Raw genomic sequence first — 22521 nt, forward strand, 5'->3', positions numbered from 1 at the left:
GAGTCAAATTGTGTGTTTTGAACTGTACAAATCGGCGGTTTCGGGTAAAAAAGAATGAAAATGGCACTTTTGAAAATTCTGCAGAAAACTACTTTTGTGTAGGAGAAACCGGTTTCCAATTTTGAGGAAACCAGTTTATTGAGTGAAAATTGGGATTTTTGCACTACTGGGAGTGTAGAAACCGCTTTCCAGTTTTGAGGAAACTGGTTTCCTGAGTAAAACAGAAATATTTCTAAAACTTGAAAAATTCATAACTTTCAAACAGTAACTCCGTTTAGGTCCCTGTTCGAAGCGTTAGAAATCTAACGCGATATTCTTTTCAATAAAAATGGTTTCATGTTATGGAAATAAACTTAAATGGTGTGTAATAAGTTGTTGTGGCATCGGTGTATTTTGTCGGTGTTTGTAACTTTGTTAAAACTTTGAATATTTATAACTCGAGCTACGAATGTCCGATTGACGTGCCGTTCGAACCGTTGGAAAGCTGGAAAAATGTACTTTATTTTAAGGCTTAAATAGTCTTTTGGTCCATGTAAGTTGGCGTGTTTTTTATTTTCGGCCATGTATCTTATTTTTCTTTGAAATGGTCCCTGAATGTTAAAATCCTTTTAGTTTTCGTCCTTAAAATTGAAATCCGTAGAAAAATTCGAAGGAAAATCCGCAGGAAACCTGCAGATTTTCTTGCGGATTTTCACTTTAGGGACTAAAATCAAATGAAATTTAACATTTGAGGACTTTATCTCCAAAAATAAAAACACAGAGACGAAAAACAAAAACACGCCAACTTACAGGGACCAAAAGACTATTTAAGCCTTATTTTAAAATTAATTTCAGTTCTAGAATTCCAATTATTTGACTCAGTGACCGTGTTTCGACGTATTCGAGTTATGTCGTTTTTGTGAAAATACTTGGAAATGCCTTATATGAATATTAATTTTGAATACTCTGTCAGTACTGGTGTATGTACTATTGGTAGTAATGATTTTTATCCTGACTATGTGACGTCTTTGATGAAGTTGTGATGTTATGATGTTATGATGAATGAAGTTGATGAAGTGTATGGGCAATGATTTTATCATGATTTATGTGATGTGTTCGATGATGTTGTGATGAATGAAGTTGATGAGATGTGTGTGTAATATTTTGTACATGCTATGTGAGAATATTATATGATGATTATATGAATGATGATGAATTTGTCTTGTCGTGGTCATGTTGTTATTATGTTGTTACGCGTTGTGCATTCATGGCATAAGAAGGGTGTATGTCCAATCATGTAAGGGCAGAAGCCCAGTGATGTTAGGACGTATGTCTAGTGATGTAAGGAAGAATGCCCAGTGATGTTAGGACTGATGTCCAGTGTTAGCCTTAATCCCATTGTGTGGATTGAGTGCGTTTTTTATGTGCTCCGGTTTCAAGTGGGAATCGATCCTATGTTAAGGATCTTTGGAGGAAGATGACTATGTCATCAGTGATGATGAATTGGTACCACATGCATGAGTCAGTGATGTTGCATTTCATGATCGTGTTTGCATATTGACTGACGTAAATGATGTATTGATGATACATGAACTGGGAAGAATGTTTTCAGTGACGTTGTGAATGAATACTTGAATGATGATATTATTGTTGGTAATTACTGTATTTATTCCGTATACTTTTTATAATGATTGTATTTACTCACCCTTTCTGTTTGAATGTTGCCTCCACATGGGTAACGTGCACGTGATCAGAATTAATGCAAGAAGCTTAGAGGATAACTTCGGCGTGTGTTTTGTTGTTTTCGGTAGAATAAAGGGAGTCTTGTTCTGATATGTAACATCAGGGTTGGGGTCGTTTGATTTTGAGAACCTTGTGTTCCTTGCAATTTTATGAGATTTTCCTATTTGTTTTCATGGTTTCCATTTGGCTTTGAATTATGAAGCCATAACATGTTTTATGATGATTTTGTGGAAGTTGAATTAGCTTTTGGTATTTGATCTATGTTATAAAGAAGTTTGATAAATGTGTTATTCCGCTGCAAGGTTGAAACTGTGTTGATTTTGAAACGCCAAAGGGGCAAAAAGCCAAGAGGCCAAATTATGTTTTTTTTTTTATATTTTCGTAATCCGTGTTACGAAGCAGGGCTATTTGTTACATGATGTCCTATGAATGTGTGACACCCTTGTTGGTGCCGGTATTTTTAAATAAATTGTTTAAATTTACTCGCTAATTTACGTGTTGGGTATAAGGATGTTACAGGGAACACATATGTGACCCAATCTCAGCTGGTGGGAGGAATGTTATTGATCTCTCTAATTGAAACAAAGCTACAATTGGGAAATTACTCTGGAATGTGTGTGCCAAGGCAGACAAACTGTGGATTCGTTGGATACACCTATACTATATCAAACACACATATGTGATAACCTTCCAACTGAAAGATCACAACTCGTGTATCCTCAAAGCCATTTTCAAGAACAGAAATGCCTTACTACAAACGACGGCTTGGGAGGAATTTCAAACCACATGGAAATATGTGACTAGAGTTATGTATAAAATGTTGCAGGGTGTTAAATCCAAAATGATATGGAGGAAGATCTTTTTTGGTAATATTGCTCGACCTCGAGTGGTGTTTATCCTCTGGATAGCCTACCAAATGAGACTGCTAACAAAAGATCGGTTAAATAAAATCGGGATTGCAACTGATGGTAGATGTGTGTACTACGGGGGGAAGAGACTTGCAACCACCTCCTTTTTTACCGTGCAAACACAAAGAGAGTAAGGAGACAAGTACTTGACTGGATGAAGTACAACCGTGATCCACAAAAATGGGAGAGTGAAATATAATGGTGCAGTGCCAACACGAAAGGCAAAGGGAGCAAGGCAAGCTTGTTGAAATGCGCCTTAGCTGAAACCGTCTATTTGATTTGGATGGTCAGAAATCAAGTAATTTTTCAGAATAGTACCAAAGAGCTCATGAGCACAAAATCTATGGATCTTAGAGCATAAATATAGGGGGTGGTATTTGCCACATGTACCACTTGTGTCATAATAGTATGGATAATTGAATGCAAATGGTGTAGTATTACATAACCACCATATCCAAATAATGCTACGGTGCTTTTCAATTTTTTAGTGTATATTGTGTGATTAGTGGGACCCATTTTAAGTTTTTAGATGGGTAGTATGGATATTTACAAATTTTAATTAGTGGTTTAAATAATTGAGAAGTGTGAAATAATATATTATATTAAGTGGGGTCCATTTATACCACCAAATTGGGTGGTATGGATGTGGATGCTCTTAGTGGTTGATGTTGTTCTTTGGTACTTGAGTCATTTTGGTTTAGCCTAAATCTATGGATCGACATGTGTATCAATGACTTTTTTAGAATAAAATTATTATCCAAAAAAATTATGGTTAAATATACAACACCCCGACAAAAAATATTCCACTTTTTTAGTAACTTGACATTCCGTTATTTTTTCACTTAGCCCAATACTTGAAGATTTGGTATTTATTGTGTAAAAGAGGTTTATAAACACTTTTATTTACTGAAAAACTTTCCATATGGAACTCATGCTAAATCTGGTCTTCTACTTGTGTGTGGCATTGCAGTAAAAGGTTGGAAACAGGTTCCACTAACATTGTACTTTGCAGGATTTGTCAGTAGCAACTGTCCGTTTCAAAGATGGATTAATACCCATTTGAATCAACTCATTGTGATGATTAGAGGTCATTGTCTGTCCATAAACATGTAGCTAATGCACGTTGCTCATTCTGATGCGTCTGCTTTTCAAACTTTTGATATGCATGTATTCAATATGGCTGTAACAATTAATTTTGAGACCACTCAAATTATTAAGAGAACTATTTCAATATTATCTCTAATAACAGTTTGGTTTTTATAGCTATACAAGGAAGCATCAACAAGGTTGTCACTGCACTAATTGTAACATGGATAGCTTATGCCAGATATATCCATGAGCCTCATGGGAGTCATGGCAGCTATACGAGGAAGTATCAGCAAGGTTGTCACTGCACTAATTGTAATATATAAGCATTCAAGTCACTTCATGGAGAGATGGCCCCTTGTTGCTACTAGTTATTATAGCTTCTTCATCAGTTCCAGTTGATAATGAGTTAGAAGCAGCAAAGAGAGATTATTTACAAGCAGCAGTTGGGATTATTACAACAAACAAGTTAATAATTCCAAAGATACTTGATTGGTTTTTACTTGACTTTGCAAAGGACTTGGAATCTTTGTTGGATTGGGTCTGCCTTCAGCTACCTATTGAAAAAATTAGTTCATGAATGAATGAGAAAATACTATGGCCTCAAAATTTAACCAGCTCATTCAGTTATAATTTTATTAAAAAAATTAGATAGAAATAGAATGATAGATCAACACACATTTTCTTTAAATTAGGAGTGATACATTAACTACTTACTAACTCCCCCTATACGTTAAATCTAGAGGATTGTAGTGTTATTCAGGCACACCGCACCAAATTGCATTGTCTTTATATTCAAAGAATTATGTGTTAATAAGAAACAAACTCCCTCCTGTCCTGGTACCAAGTTTTTAAGTCAAATACAACATCCACCCTAGCTCCTTATTACACACTCATAAGTTTCTTTCTTCACAATGCAAATACGCAATAGTTGAAAAAATAGATATACTAAAAAATTAAGAAAATGGGTGGTATATGGTGAAAGGAGACCAAACTAGCCAATATTGTGAACTATAGTGACTTATGAATAAAGGAAGTTTTGTTTATCTTTTGCCTCTGATATTTTTGTGGGAATTCAGTTAATGTTTACGGTGACTTATGACTTTTTATTTTGTTTTTGTTTCAGAAAGATACTATGTTGTTATACATGCAGAGACAAATCAGTTAAGCAATGCTACTGAAATTTGATTTTTGTTTTTGATCCTCAATTTCGGATTCTTGTGAGGTTCCTTGTGTGTTTGGTATTGTCTATTTCTAATATATTAATAAAGAGTGGTGATTTCTCTTGTTACCGTATTGTCATATCATATACTAGTATGTAATAACTTAATGTGTCTATTTTAGAAATTCTTCTATAAATAAATATAGTTTAATTACAACTTTAGGCTTTTTATTATCATTTTTATATAAGTTTTGGTCTTCCATTTTAATATATCGTAATTTATATTTAAGAATAAGGGTATATTGAACATGCAGTTAATGACTACTTGACTAGGCATTTGAAGAAGGTTGGATAACACTCTTTATGTATTTGGTGAGAGTTCTTGATCAACAAGAGAATGAGTTTCTTAGGCTATCCCACACATAAAATGGAAAGACTACTAGGAAAAAAAATGGCCTAAAAAGGAACATATTTTATACATAAAATCCACCCTAGGAATCAAAACACACGATGGTATTGTGAGAAACATTTCCATATATAGACAAACAATTTTTTTTTTTAATTAAGATAATATTAACGAGAGAACTAAGGGTTCTCCAACCTATTTACACGATAAAACGGAATAAATCCGACAAAAAACAAGAATGAAAATTACCTACCAATTAGAGTTACGAGAGAAAAGCCAAAGGTTCTTTAATAAACTCATAAAAACTATAATTGGAGTTAGTAATTTCTCCCAATATCGATCATTTCCATAGACAAACAATAATATCAGGTTTTTTCTTTACCCACCTCCCTATGGAGTTCACCCCCAGCGAAAACCCCACTTTACCCTGCTTCGGAAATGCATTTCCGAAATATTTTTTTTTCTAAATTTTTTCAGACTTCGGAAGTGCATTTCCGAAAAAATCCCAAAAATTGAGATTTTGATTATTTCGGAGATGCAGCGGAAAAAAAAAATCTAAAAATCCCAAAAATTAATTTTAGGATATTAATTAATTCATATATCAGAAATTTGATATAATTTATGAGTAATGAATAATAATAAATGTATATTTTGATATAATTTATGAGTTATGAATAATAATTATTATATATTTCTATTCTGAAATTTAAAATAATTTTAATTAAAAAAATTAAAATAATTTCACTTACAAAATGAGTTATAATTTTTTATTTATATATTTATAATAATTATTATATATTTACAAAAAAAATTAAAAAAATGAGTGTTTTAATTTATATATTTATATAATAATTATAATAATTATTATATATTTATAAAAATTATTATATATTTATATATTTATATATTTATATATTTATATAATAATTATTATATATTAATTATAAATATATTTATATATTTATATAATAATTATAAAAATTAAAAAAATAAGTCTTTTAATTTATAATAATTATTATATATTTATATATTTATATAATAATTATTATATATTTATATATTTCACTTACAAAATTAATAAAAATTATTATATATTTATATATTTCTATTCTGATTCATAATTAAAAATGAGTTATAATTTTTTATTTAGTTTAAAAAAATTAAAAAAAGATTTTGTCTTAATTTTATTTAATGAATAAATTTTATATTTAATTCTATATAATTCAAAATTTACTTATGAAATTAAAATGTTTTTTATTTATATAAGTTAGTAAAATAATTTTTAACTTTAAAATTGTTTAGGAAATTTTGATTCATCTTGATTTTATTGATTCACCTTCATTTTATTGAATCACCTTGATTTTATACCTATTAATTGTATTGATTCACCTTGATTTTAATTTTTTAATAATTATTGAATTCTTTCGGAAGTGTATATCCGAAACATTCCAAGACCAATTTGGTCTTGGAATATTTCGGATATGCATCTCCGAAGACACCCTTCTTCCAAAAAAAAAAGGTGTTTTCGGAAATGCATATCCGAAAACTCAAAAAAGGGATATTTTCGGAAATGCATCTCCGAAAACACCTTTTTTTCGTGTTTTTGGAAGTGCATTTCCGAAATAAGACAAATTTTGAAAGAAAAAAAAAGCGTTTCGGAAATGCATTTCCGAAGTAAAGGTATTTTGGGTTTTTCACCAGGGGTGACCAAGAAAATAGGGAGGTGGGTAAAGAAATTCTCTAATATCATATTACATAGTATCTATCTACAATATAAGAAAGTTCAATGCTCTGGAAAAGACCGAACTGCCCCTTTGCTATCTTAATGAGCCACATGGCTGGCTTATTTGCTTTCCTTTACTTACTTCCTTTTCCTTTCCTTTACTACTTCCTATGTTTCCCTATATACTTCATCATGTATCTTCCGTTTTGAAAACTATTTACCTTTTTCATTTTCTACTTTTCTTTCTCTCTCTTCTATTAAACTACTCCATTTGCTTTTTCTCTTTTCTATCTCTCTCTCTCCCTTCTCATAATGCTTCATCTTCCTCTTCTTTCTCTTTTTCTTTTTTCTATGTTCATCTTCTTCATTCTTCTGGTTAGGTCTTCTTTGATCTGCGATATTTAAAATGCAATATTTATTCTATTCATTTTATGAACATTATTTTGTTTGCATTTCGCTAATAGTTATGGTGCTAATTTTTGCAGATCTGAACTATAATGAGATTGAACAAAAACTTCCAGATCTAAAATGAGATCATGTAAAATTGAAACCTCAACCTTTATAATTTTGGTTCCATCAAAAACATGTAAGAAGAAAAACTTTCAACTCTTTTTCCATTTTGTTAATATTTATTTGTTCACTTTAATGTTTTTTCATGTTGTTTTACTCTTTCGGCGGATCTGCAATTTTCATTTCTAACCTTATTTTTATTTTCATCTATCTTTTTCTTTTCCTGATATTTTTTTGTGTGCAGAAAAGATTAATTTTTTACATCCAGGAACTGCCAAACATACAAATCTAAGTTTTACTTCCTTTTTCTCACAGGTAAGAAAATTTCTCATTTTGTTTTTTTAAAAAATTAACTTTTTAGTCTCTCTATTTCATTTTTAGTGCAGATCAATGTCTTATTTTTGTACTATTTGTTTGTGACATTTACAGTTGTTTTGGTAAGTTTGTGAAAATTCAACTAAAGGGAGAATTTTGAAGGTGCTATCTGAACTTGCCTATTAAGAAGATCATGTATTTGTTGGTTCTCAAATCCATAAAGAAATTGCCATTTTTATATGATTTGTTCACCACCTCCAAAATTAATTAATTTTCTTTTGTGATAAATTAAAATTAATGTGATATTGTAAATCTAAATGTATAGTTTTTATTTATACATTTATTTTGGCTTTATTATAATAATATTTGATATTGTAAATTTAATATTATTATTAATATGTTTTATGTTTGTATATTATTTATCTTTGGCAATTTATTTAGTACAAATTAGGAAACCTAAAATCATTTTATTATATAAATAAAAAATTGATATGATTTAGAAAAGCTTGATGAACTTAAAGAATATTGATTAGGTAGATTTGTATCAATATTCCATAAATCAGTATATCAAAAATGAAATTTTTGAGAAAAAATAAATTTATACCACTAACATATTTGAAAAAATACTTATTAAATAAAAGACATTGAAGAAGACTAATGATGAGGATGAAACAATAAGTTATTTTCTTAAAATGAACTCATATTGAAGAGGGTAGAATAAAAAAGGAAGAGAGAGAAATTGATTTTCAGTAAATGCTTTTATATTATAATGAATATTAATTTATTATTATTATCAATATTTTTTGACCATTTATATTCATGACAACTTATAGGAATTAATTGCCTATAATAAAAGTCTATAAAAATTGATGATGAAAACAAAATAGCCAGACTACACCCTAGCCGAGTCTTCTTGAAAATGATCTCCTATAATGAAAATATAATGTGATTTAATCTAATTTAAAGCTATTGTTGTATTGAACAGTCTTCTTAGAAATGATCAAATGATATGTGTATTAAATGGTGATTCATATAAGATAGAAACAAAACTAAAACATTAAAAATAGTATATATATATATATATATATATATATATATATATATATATATATATATATATATATATATATATATATATATATAACCCAATTCATCTCATATCATACTGTTCACATCACCTGCTTTTTCCCTAAAACGTGTATTAAGTTATCATCACCTATTTCACTTTTAGTGCACTATGCATAAAATTTCTATCACATCATCTCTTTTACACACCCAAACATTTAAATGTTATATTTTTCCTCTCTTTTCTTATTTCAAATTCAACATTATTTTTTTATATATTCACTTTCTTCAACAATATATTTTTCATCATATTTATATTTTTAATTCGGATTATTTTTTTAATTTACTTTCTATCATGAAAGAAAAAATATAATAAAAATAATATTTATCATTTTTTTAATAAAAAATTAAAGACCATAATTAAATTAAATGCATTAGAATATATTTATTTTCGGCTTCTTTCTCTTCTGCTTCATTTTTCTTATAGATATCGACTTATGTCTGGCGGAGTTTGAGGGATTCTCTGGTTTTGATGAAAAAATTAGGAACAAGAACAACAAGATTATGGTTTCGGTTGTTTGGCTAGCAACGACATGGAGTATTTGGACAACAAGGAATGCCATTATTTTTTCGAATGCTTCTTATAGCTTCCTTGAATGCATGTCGGAGATTGTTCATATATCTTGGTCATGGCTTTTATGTTATTACTCCTTGAGAGATAATTGTAACTTTCATTCATGAAATGTTCTACCTCTCTCTTGTTTTGAGAAGTAGCATTTCTATCGTTGTAATAGGTTGGAGTACCGCTTATACTCCCTTATATATATCATTGCCTATTAAAAAAAAAATTACATTTTATTTATAGTATTTTAAATTAATTTGTTATCTCATTTATATGTTTTTAAATTAATCAATTAATTCAATTATCATAATTATACTAATTTATTTTTTAATTTATATACCACATGAATGCCACAATTTCAATTCACATGTGTAGGCCTTTTTTCTACGAAACAGTAGGAACCGGTTTTTTCCACAATTTTATTGGGTCAACACACTCCAATGCCATCCTCATCCATCATAGTTGTATATATTAAGCCATCCTATGAACCTACAATGATGTGTATTAAAAGTTCCCTTTTAGCTGCTAATTATAGTGATAGATATATAGCTCAAACTGCAGGTTCACACGCCACCAAGCTGTACTAATCATCATGCTTCAAGTTCCCAATGCCCTTTCTTTTATAGAATATATATTATATATTATTACATAATTTACATTATAAGTATCTTTAGTAAACAACTTTTACTACATTTTGAAATATGGTATCCAGTGCTTCGCGGAAAACAAAATTTTTGAAACTTTTCCACTATATTATTTAAAACATTTATCATTTACTTCAAAACAAAATATCACATTCAGCTATTTGCTAGAATAGTGATATTATGTAATATATGACAACATGTATGTTGGACAAAGCTAGATTAATGCTACACTAATCTGAATTATGTACCATATGAACAACAACTTTACTCCATCTAAATTAATATGTCAATTATATATGAATTATGAAAAACTCATTTATCAATAAATCAATTTGACTTTTTTCAAAAAAACTAATTAATTAACAAATTAATCATTAAAACTAAATTATTTATTAAATTCTTCTATGATATCTATTTTACCCATGTCACACTGTTTTTAATTAGTTGTAGTTAACAAATAATAAAAGGTTAAAAAAAATTTCATTCGTCGTCTCATAAAATGGCACGGGACACAATCAGTTAATTCCAGACAAAAACATGCATAAATATCTACAATATAAGAAAGTTCAATGCTCTGGAAAGGACTGAAATGTCCCTTTGCTTTGTTGCTAAGCCACGTGGCTACCTTCTTTGCATTCCTTTCCTTCTTACTTTTCCTATGGGTCTTGGAGCATTGGGATTCCGATAGGTGTGGGTTGGGTTTGAGTAGATTTGAAAGCTCCTCATCATCAGAAACAGGATGAATGGAGGTTTAGATGCGGTGTCGATTTCGTAAAAAGCTGGTCTATGTGGTTGGTGGTGTGAGAATTCAATCCGTCAAGAATTTGGTATTAAGATTTTTCTGGTTCTTGTTTTTGGCTAGTATGGAGATCATAATGTATCGCAAGTGCAGTCTATCGACTCAAATCTGTTGTGTGGTGCAGTTTGAAGTTTTGATCGGTGGCTTTTGCAGGTTGATATCCTTCGGTTCGTGCTGCGTTTTGGTCCTTTCCATAATTGCATATATGTAGCAGCTTTGTTCTGCAGTGTTAGGGTGTGTTAGTGTTGAAATTTTGTAGTTGTTGGTGCAGGCAGCTTTGTTTTGAGACTGCTTTATTGTTTTAGCAGCAGTTTGTATCTTACTGATAAGAATTGGGTGGAGTACTGGCAAAAGCTTTTAGTCTGGTGTGATTGTAATATAGCACTGCTTGTGCTTTTAATTTATAATGCAATTTGCTTTTTCCAAAAAAAAAAAAAAAAACTCAATCTCTACTTTTTGAAAATTTGCTTTTTGGAACAAACCAAAATCTTTCCTCATTGCTATCTTTCTTGAAAACACAACTATGCTTATACCTTTACTCAACATGTCTAATCATTTGAAAACCTAAAATCTCAAACCTTGTGTGAGAGAATGTCACTAAAAAAACTTCATATCACTATTAACTCTTGCATTTAGAATCTTTACTCTTAATATTCTTAATATTTGTCTTATTGTCACTATTTTTTTCTTCCTAATATTAAAACTTAACTAAATAATTCACATATAGAAGATTATAACGTTCAATATTAACCTGACCAATTATTGAATTATAATATATAAATTTATTTATAAAACATAGAAGCATTGTGTATACTATATAAAGGAAGTGGTGGGGTAGGGAGGATGTAATACACGCAACAGACCGCACCACGTGATTCCGAAGTAGGGGTAGGGAGGATATAATACACGCAAACTAGGTAAAAAGGCAAAAAGTTAATGTATAGATTATTTTTTGTTAGGAGACAATAAAATAAACTGACAAAATATATTTTAATGCAAATGTGCCTTTCTCATTTTTAGATTTTTTTGTTAGGATACAATAAACATCAACATTCATCTTCCATTCTAAATTGTTTTTTTTTTATCAATTAATATTTTGATATTTTTTATTATTCTCTTTATCTCATTTGTTTTTTATTATTCTTTTATCAACATTCATTTTTTATTATTCTGTTTATCTCATAAAAAATGTCATATTTAAATAATACAATGTTTTTAAAGAAATGATTAATAAAATTGATGGAGAAATATTTAAATTTTGAGTATTATATAACTAAATCACTGTAATTCATCTTTTATTATTCTTTTTATCTCATAAAAAAAAATCATATTTGAATAATAAATTGGTAAAATTTTGAAATTAATTGGTAAAATTTTTTATTATAGTTTTGGTGTTTTGGTGTTATGAGTATATATAATATTTGAATTTGTTGGAGTGCATAGTATTTTGGTGTTTTGGCGTTGTTTTATAATATTATAGTTTGTAAACAATTTTGGTAAAACAATTTGCTAAAAAAATACATTGATTAGTTCCTGATTTTTGTCTATTTTTCTTCTATGAAGTAAATAAATTATATTTTTAATTTTTTTATCTCTTTTGTCTCCTTTTTTTTATTAATATTATTCATAATAATGTAAAATAATTTATTTATTATTTCATTTATGATCATTACAACACTTTATTTTGAGTAAAGATATGAGATTAAAATTGATGTAATATTTCATTATTGAAAATGTAAAAATAGAGATACTCAATATATTATTACTATTAAGAGACCAACATGTTGTCATTTCAATGTCAGATCTAGAAAGACTACAATACATTGAGACCCACATTTAATTTATTTTTGCAGATATCATGTACTAGCATTCTATGTTTTCCTGTGCATACAGTTTGACAACTCATATCAACAAAAATATATTTTCCTGTTTTTTTCTTTCAAAATTCCTAACCATATGTTTGCTATAGAAACCTTAAAAAAGAGAAGACATAATTTCTTATAAGAAGAATTTAAAATAAATTTATTTTTCAATATGAATTTAAAATATTTGCTCATTTTAATTCAATGAATTTTTTTTTTAAATTTATATTCTTGATTCAATTATAATTTGTATAGAAAATTTTATTGATCCAAATTATATTTTGTATTGAAAATTTTATTAAATATGTTATAATTTGCTAATAACATATTTAATAACAAAATTATATTTTATATTGAAAATTTTATTGATCAAAATGTTTTTACGGGTACCAGACATTTTTCTATACATTCAATTATTATTATTTTACGGGTACCAGGCATTTTTATACATTCAATTATTATTTTGTCATGGGTACCACACATTTTTCTATACATTCAATTATTATTTTTTTACGAGTACCAGACATTTTTCTATACATTCAATTATTATTATTTTCACGGGTACCGGATATTTTTCTATACATTCAATTATTATTTTTTCATGGGTACTAGAAATTTTTCTATACATTCAATTATTATTTTTTCACGGGTACAAGATATTTTTCTATACATTCAATTATTATTTTTTCATGGGTACCAGATTTTTTTCTATACATTCCATTATTATTTTTTTACGGATACCAAGCATTTTTCTATTAAAAAATATAAATCTGAAACAAATGCGCGTCCCGTACCAGAACCCGTGCAAACGCACGGGTTAGTTACTAGTTTAATACTCCCTCTGGTCCCATTTATAAGAAAAGATTTCATTTTTAGATACATTGAATAAATAATGTATTTGGACAACATATTATACATTATTTATTCAATGTATCTGAAAAAGGAATTTTTTCTTATAAATAGGACCGGAGGTAGTATATAAAATTAGAAGACTTTTTCGGCAAGTTTTGCGAAGTGTCACTCATTTAAGCTATTTTCTATTTTTATCCTTTCCTAATTCAGCAAGTTAATTTTTTTATTTTATAAAATTATTTTCCATCCAGATCTTTAATGTCCACTGCATAATTTTCGATGAAATTTTTCTTTTCTTGTGCCTCAGCCGCCTTCCACTAGGTTACAGCAAAATATGACCTTTCACCTTCAATTGCTTTTACGATGCAATGATATTATTGCTATTCCTTCATCTTCCATTAGACCATCAACATGAAGGGTTGAATTTTGAAGGTTAGTGAATTCAAAATTTGTTACTACTTCAATTTCTTTGTGTATAAATATCGATTAATTACTCTCCAATTTTTCATAACCCCACACTACTTCTCTCTGTTATTACATTCTTCTGCAAATGGATACAGGGCATTGTTGTGGCGATGTTCTGAAAATCAAATCTTTTTCTTTTCTTCTTTCCGATCAGAAGCGACGACGGCGGATCTGCAGTGTGGTGCGACCAACGGTATGTTGTGTTCGATTTGGCTTTTTCAATGGATACATGGTGCTGCTGGGGCGTTGGTTCTGAAAATCGATTCTTCTTCTTCTTTTTTTTCTTTTCGATCGGAATAAAATTTCTGTGACCTAACCAAATTGCTCGGACTTTGATACTTTTCCGGTTCATTATCTTAACATTGTACATATTACATTAGTCATTGTATGAAATCCTATGTACTTCCTTTACTTTTTGATTCTGTTACTTAGCAGACATGCAATTAAAAAAGAAATGAAAAGAAAGATTACAAAGTACTAACAATCAATTTCTTCAGACTTCATTTCTAAACCATGGTCTGTATATGAAGGAAGGAGAAACTGCAAGACGCGCTAAAAGTTATTCATATTTAATCAACTATATCGCATGTTTGCCAATTAGTAAGTTGCAATGTTTTCAAATCAGAATTCATCAGAATTCAATTAAAATGTAAATTTCCATGTAAATCGAGTGAACTGATACATGTATGTATTCTTTAAATATCTATCAGCTTACATATAATTTTAACAAACAATTGTCTATTTTGACTATCATGATCTGTTACATTAAGTGCATGTTTGGATTGGCTTCTACAAGCCCCAAAAGCACTTCTAGTGCACTTCAACTTGAAAATTGATATTTTTTTCTTGTTTGGATACTTTTTCAAAATCAATTCTCCTACTCCAAAAGCAATTCTAGTAGAAGCTACAATTCCTAGCTTCTGAGTTTAGTAGAATCAATTCTACATATATTATATATTATTTATTACAACTTTTTTAAATTTTCCTTTTTTACCCTCTTTAATTTTTATCAATTACTTCTTTTCTTTTTTATTTGTATTAGAATTTATTACCATTTTGGTAATTATCCAATTCAAAATCACTTTTGATAAAATTATCCAAACAACATTAATCGATGTCAATCACTTCTATATCATTGTATCCAAACATAAATCAATTATTCTAAACTCAATTCTATTGAAATCAATTATACTAAACTCAATTCTTCCAAAATCAATTCTATCCACCGCCAAACCAAACACACCCAAAGTTGTTCATGATGTTATAAGTTTTAGAATATAAGTAGATGGAATTGCAGATTGTGTAAATGTCATAGTTGTCGAGTACTTAGCCTTTTATATTTCACATGTTACATGACAATATTTTCTCCTCCGGATGTATTATCTTCTTCAGATTGACGCACTTTCTTACATTTGCTTGGTTTAATGGGTCGGACCAAATCTCTTCTTTTGGGCCTACTAACCCATCCAGGCCCAAAAAGTCTAGACAAGTCATGCAGCTCTATGATAATCTGAAAATCCCTTTTGCCCCTTCTTATTTTTCGGCTCTCCTTCAATCTCAAGAAAATAATCCTGGGATGGCTTCTAATTCTCATCTGGTGCGTGCATCATCTGAGGGCTCGATGGTTGGGGGTTCGAGTGATTCTATTATATGTGGAGATTCAATCACAGACTCAGCTGTTAAGCAAGGCAACAATAGAATCTGGAAATCTGTAGAAGGAATGCCAAGAAAGGTTTGGAGATCAATCAAAGAATTAGGGGTAGAAGGAGACGAGGATGACGAAGTATTTGAAGGAATTGTACGTGATATTGAAGCCAGAGAACGAAACTGTTTCGAAGCTAGGAAAGGGGAAAAAAGCGGTGTCCCATGAATTGTGTAACTTTCAACATTAGAGGTGGGGGAAATATGGTAAAGAGAAAGAGAATTTGTCAAATTTTGTCGAAGGCAAAGGCTGACATATGCTTTATTCAAGAAACCAAGATTAGGAAGATGGAGGAAGGGATAATCAATAGTATATGGGGAAAGGAGTTGTGCGAATGGTCAGCTTTGGATTCTGAAGGTCAATCGGGTGGTTTGGTTACAATTTGGAAGAAAGGAGTTATCAGGTCTGAGTTTAGCTTCAAAGCAAAAGGTCTGCTGGGAATCAATGCTTCATGGGAAGGTATAAATTGTTACTTCCTCAATGTATACTCTTCTTGTGAAATTGCTGAAAAGAGAATTCTGTGGAATCAATTGATTGAATGGAAAAATAAGTTCCCAAAAGGAGAATGGATAATAGGTGGGGATTTCAACGCAATTAAGGTGGGAAGTGAGAGGATTGGGAGGCTGCGAACTAACAGAGTAGAGATGGAGGAGTTCTCAAGAGTAATAGAATTATTGGAGGTGATTGACTTACCAGTTGTAGGGAACAAGTTCACTTGGATAAACTCAAATGGCAAGGCAAAGAGCAGAATTAACAGAATTCTATTGTCGGATGGTATTATTGATAAGTGGAAGATAGTTGCTCAGGTAACGGGAAACAGAGATATATCTGATCACAGGCTAGTGTGGATAAAAGCTTGCAACAAAAACTGGGGGGCAAAACCTTTCAAGGTATTTAATTGCTGGTATGAACATCCCGAGTTCGAAAATTTTGTGAGGGAGGTATGGAATTCGCAACAAGTTACGGGCACGAGTGCGTTTGTCTTAAAGGAAAAAATCAAACGTCTAAGAGAAAGGCTATGTTGGTGGAATCTCAACGTATTTGGATGGCTAGACCTGAGAATTGAGGAGGATGTTGAAGAGTTAAACAAGCTGGAAGAGGAACTAGTGGTTAGTACAATACAGGGGGAGGATTCGAATCACATTAGAAAGGATCTTCAAACCAACATATGGAAGAATCTGCATTACAAAGAGAGTGTATTGAAACAGAAGGCTAGAGTAAGGTGGATAAAGGAAGGTGACAATAATTCAAAATACTTTCACTCATGCCTGAAATCAAGATCTAGAAGGAATAATATAGTTTCCTTACAAACAGCCCAAGGGACCCTGGAAGGTGTGGAGGATATAAAAGCAGAGGTGAGAAATCACTTTCAGATGCGGTTCGTCACTCCGTAGGCTGCAATTCAAAAGACTTTCGAGGAGAGACAAAGAACAATTAGAGGAGGCTTTCTCGAGTGAGGAGATTAGGGAGGTTGTGTTTGGGTGTGATGGAGATCGTAGTCCAGGTCCTGATGGTTTGAATATTGCTTTCATCAAGAAATACTGGGAAATTGTTAGAAGCGATATTGTTCAATGTGTACAGGACTTTCACAACAGAGCTTCCCTCCCTCGGGCTCTGTCTGCATCTTTTATCGCCTTAATTCCTAAGGTAGAGCATCCTCAAGGGCTGGAGGAATTTCGACCTATTTGCTTGATAGGATGCATATACAAAATAGTTTCAAAACTATTGGCAGCAAGATTAAGAGTAGTTATCGGGAAACTGGTCTCGAATTCTCAAACAGCTTTTGTGCCTGGTAGACAGATATTGGACGGTGTGCTCGTAGCAAATGAGATAATTGACTTGGCAAAGAGAACAAGTGATATTGTAGAAAGTACTAGTCAAATGTAAGTATTTTATATTATCGTATCCACAGGGATTGGAGCGATATCAAAACCGTTCAACAATTTCTATAGTTCTAAGCATAAGGTTTCACGTTTGTTTGGTTGAAAATTACGGAAAGTAAAAATGCGTAAATAACGAAAGATAAGTTTCAGAGGAAAAGACTTGTTGGGAATTGGTTTTCATCCACCAATTCAATATGTAAATCTTAGATCAGTTATACATAATGTATGCTTGTTTCAATATCATCACGTATTGCTCACAACAAAGTTCATGTCTAAACGTTTGTTGAGATTTCTACCTTATGGTTTAATCGACGATTTCTCAGCCTATTAAACGATACGGTAGCATTAAGTTTCAATACTTGAAGTGAATATTAAACCTAAATCTATGTCTAGCATTTAGAGTTTAATAGTTGTTATCTTGGATCGAGATTAGAATCGTATTTGTCAATATCAATTTAATCCATGAAATAAACGGTAAAACGAAGATAACAACGATAATGATTCAAACATAAATTATATATAACGCCATGATTAAAGAAAATACATACTGTTTCGGTGAACTACAACCAATCCCAACAAGAGAGGGATTTAGCTACTCATGGTAGTTGGAAGCTCAATGGAAGATTTGAGTTGGAAAGACATCAACAACGATTTCCCGACTCTTGATGTGTATCCACCTCTCTCTACCTAAAAACCTCTTTTCCTACTTCTATTATAAGAGTATTACAAGATACAAAGTGAATGTCTCCATTCTGAAATGAGTTCTGCTCCTTTTATAGCAGTTCTGGCCGCCTGAGTTCGCTACGCGAACAGAAGTTCGCTGCAGCGAATGCCTTGCTTCATTGTTAAGTCTTTGTTCTGACCGCCAGAGTTCGCTACGCGAATGATATTTCGCTGCAGCGAATGTTTTCTTCAGCTTTAAGGAATTCAAATCTTCTAGAAACCGCCAAAGTTCGCTACAGCGAAATATGGTTCGCTGCAGCGAATGTACTTCGCTTCTGCTCGTTGCTAGCAAAACTGGAAAGTTTGCATCTGACTTTGTTTGCTACAGCGAAATATGGTTCGCTGCAGCGAATCGGGCCTTCGCTACCATTCGCTACCTTTCGCTGCAGCGAATGCCCTGCTTTCTGGATTTTTGCCTTTGATTTCCTGTAGTTCGCTACAGCGAAATATAGTTCGCTGCAGCGAATGCTCTGTTTTCTGGTTTTTGCTTTAAGGCCAAATCCTGCATAAGAACAAACCAAGCCAAGTAATCTTGCACAATAATAGTTTATTCAACAATTGAGGGTTTTTATGTGAGAAATGTGTCAAATAATTGAGATAAGTGCTATTTGATAATAAGTCATTTTAGCATAAATCAAGCACTTATCAACAAGGCAGAGTTGTATGTTGCTGAAGGTGGATTTCGCTAAAGCCTATGATTGTGTTGACTGGTGTTTCCTGAAAGAAATGTTAACGAACATGGGCTTTGGCCAACGGTGGATGCGATGGATGGAGGCGACGGTGTTCAATAGCAATATGTCTGTTCTGGTTAATGGCAGCCCGACAAGTGAATTTAAAGCTCAAAGGGGATTGCGCCAAGGTGATCCTTTGTCACCATTCTTGTTCACAATCGTAGAAGAAGGGCTTGTAGGGTTAGTAAGGCAAGCAACGATTGGTGGCATGCTCAAAGGGTTTAAGGTCAATGAAGATGTGTCGTATGACATCCTACAATTTGCTGACGACACGGTTCTAGTAGGTGAGGCTTCGTGGAGAAATCTATGGGCTTTCAAGGTAATTTTGCGCGGTTTTGAAATGGTCTCGGGGTTACGGGTGAACATGTGGAAGAGTAACTTATATGGGGTGGACCTGGACCAAAATTTTGCGCTGGCAGCAAGTCAATTTCTTTGCTGCAAGGTGGGCAGCATTCCTTTTAAGTTTTTAGGTGTTACGGTTGGAGGTAATCCTAGAAGTATTGGTTTTTGGAATCCGATTGTTGATAACATGAAGGCTAAGCTCTCTCCCTGGATTGGTAGGCTACTGTCGATAGGTGGCAGAGTGACATTAATTAACTCAGTAATTACTAACCTCCCTGTGTACCATATGTCAATGTTTAAGATGCCGGTGAAGACTATTGAGGCTATGGTGAAACTGCAGCGAAACTTCCTTTGGCACAACGCAGACGAGAGAAAAGGGGTTGAATGGATAAGCTGGAACACAATATGTAAGACAATTGAAGATGGTGGCCTTGGGGTTAAAGACCTGGCTATGTTCAATAGAGCATTGTTGACAAAATGGTTATGGAGAATTCTAAAAGAGGATGACTCAATTTGGCAGGGCATATTGGAGTTTAGATATGGCAAGTCATATAAGAGAATACTGTTTAAACAATTATCTGGCAGCCACTCTTTAGAGTCTCTTTGGTGGAGAGATCTAATGCTTATTGGTGATGATACAAGTGCTGTAGGTTTTACTAGCAGAATAGCAATTAGATTGGGTGTTGGTGTCAAGGTACCATTTTGGTTAGGCAAATGGCTGGGGAATATCGAGTTGTACCGTGCCTACCCAAACCTGTTCCAGGAACTTGGCAGCCAAGATAAGTGTGTGCAGGAGATGGGTGCATGGAACCAAAATCAGTGGATGTGGGGTGTGGTGGATGATGTGTCTGTTCTGAGCCATCTAGCAAAGGAGGAATGGTGTGAGTTGAGGAAGATTCTTATGGATGTCGAACCAAAGAGGATTGAATTAGACTGCTTTGTTTGGCCTTTAAATGGTTCGGGAGTTTATACTATAAAGGATTATTATAACTGCTTGATTAAGGAAAATTCTGTAGGGGTGGAAGACTCGAGAACCAAAGAAGCATGGGCTGTGGTTTGGAAATCGTGGATGCCGTCAAAGGTAAAAATTTTTGCTTGGCGGTTACTCAAGGATCGGCTTGCAACAAGGGCTCAGTTGGCTAAGAGAGACATCATAGTAGAAGCTAACGATTGCCTATGTGTTTTCGGTTGCAATGTGCTGGAGGATAGGAACCATCTGTTCATTTTGTGCTTCCTAGCTGCAGGGGTGTGGCGAAAGATTTATCAATGGCTCGGATCTGATTGTCAATCAAAACCTGACTGTTGTGATGATTTCATACAGCTTGTGGGGGTGCTAAAGAATAGGGCGTCTCCAAGGAGAGTGGGGGTAATTTGGGTGGCGGTGTGCTGGTGCATATGGAAACACCGTAACGAAATTGTATTCAACAACGGCGTATGCGATGCAGAAGAAATTATCCATAACATAAAAATGCATTCCTGGTGGTGGTTAGCAATAGGGAGCAAAAAGAAGGTTAATTGTAATTTCTTTGAATGGTTTCAATGTCCATTAGAATACTTGTAGGTTGATTATAGTTTAGTTCTTCTTGGCTGGACATCCTTATACTTTTGTAAGGTTCTGAGAATTTCTTCTCTGCATTGTGGGTGCTGTTAATATTAAATACATCATTGCCTATAAAAAAAATGATTTTTGTAATATCTGTCTACTCCTCTTTGTTTCTTTCGTTACTATTTCCTTTATTCAATGTTGGTATTATATCTTTTGAGTTTGTGTTACAGTTTCGGTATTTTGAACAAGTAGTAAACATCTTCCATTTTAGTTTGTTTTACAGGTTCTTTACCACATCATTCGCAGGTCCGGCAGACATGGTTTGTTATCATAATATTCTCATTCTTTGTCGGGTGAATCTTGGTGCTGCTTCTTCTTGAGTTTCTTTGCTGGTAAACCCCACTTCATTTATATCTAAAGTTAGGTTGCATTTTGTTTTATTGTGTTATATCTAAAGCATGGTGGTATTCATTTTTCAACCGTTATGAAATAGATTTTATAGGAATTTCAAAGTCTTGTCATGATTGCAGATATGAAAGTAGAGGTACTCAAGGTTTAAATGTTAAGTCAATGGATCGTGATGTAGTTCTTCTAGAACTTTTGTATATATTGAATAATGTTGATGAAGTTTAACCTTACTTATCTACTCACAAAAGACTTACCAAGGAAAAATGTTCCTGAATGAGTGACAAATGGTTGTTGGAAGAGCATAACAAGAATTTCATAAATTGGTTTAACGAAAGATTTTTAATGATGGTAAATAGATGTCATACATTCCTAAATTTAGTGTAGTAACTTGGATTGCATACGATATTATAAATTTTCCTTTTATGCAAAACCAAACGATGATCGTAGTACGATGCAAAATAGCGGGGTTATGGTTGAAGCTGGTTTCATGTACTTTTCTAGTTCCAAAAATAAGAATCCTATAGTGGCAACTAGACCATACTTTGCAGTAATTGAGTAGATTTGTGAGATTGATTATATTTTATTCAAAGTGTATTTATTTAAATGCAAGTGGATTGGCAGTAACATTGATGTGCAAACTGATGAGTTAGGATTCACACTGGTTGACCTTGGCAAGATAACTTATATGACTGAACCATTCATCATTGCACCCCAAGCAAAACAAGTGTTTTATGCCACTGACCCTCGTTGAAAAAGATGGTCAATTACTCTCTAAGGAAAATACATTCCTCATAGTGATGAAAATCATAATTTAAATTTTGATATTCTTGAGACCTCTTTTTTTTTTTTTTTTGCAACACATGTGTCTGCTTCATGTGAAGAAATTGATACAGATTGTGTGCATGCTATTTGTTATGATCATGAAGAAGGCATATGGGAAAACTAACAAGTAATTATTTTTCATTTTTTATCCATAATTTATATTTGTTATAATTTTTATGTATTATATACTAACAAGTATTATTATTTAAAATTATAGGTGTTT

At 32.0% G+C, this 22521-nt stretch overlaps 1 protein-coding gene and 1 long non-coding RNA gene across 3 annotated transcripts; both read left to right on the forward strand.

Annotated features, from left to right (window-relative positions):
- Positions 1–7244: 7244 nt before the first annotated feature.
- On the forward strand, positions 7245–8125 carry LOC131648187 (uncharacterized). 2 transcript variants are annotated; one of them, XR_009298063.1, is made up of 4 exons: positions 7245–7382; positions 7493–7593; positions 7762–7832; positions 7947–8125. It is a non-coding gene; the product is annotated as an uncharacterized LOC131648187 (long non-coding RNA). The 2 variants fall into 2 exon arrangements; XR_009298062.1 differs by having other exon boundaries at positions 7245–7593.
- Positions 8126–16046: 7921 nt separating this feature from the next.
- Positions 16047–17730, forward strand: LOC131651277 (uncharacterized). The gene is made up of 2 exons (XM_058920948.1): positions 16047–17198; positions 17425–17730. The coding sequence occupies exons 1-2, from the start codon at positions 16047–16049 to the stop codon at positions 17728–17730; spliced, it is 1458 nt and encodes a 485-aa protein (XP_058776931.1).
- Positions 17731–22521: the final 4791 nt, after the last annotated feature.

This window comes from Vicia villosa, linkage group LG2 (assembly GCF_029867415.1).
Source record: "Vicia villosa cultivar HV-30 ecotype Madison, WI linkage group LG2, Vvil1.0, whole genome shotgun sequence".
Classification (NCBI taxonomy): domain Eukaryota; kingdom Viridiplantae; phylum Streptophyta; class Magnoliopsida; order Fabales; family Fabaceae; genus Vicia; species Vicia villosa.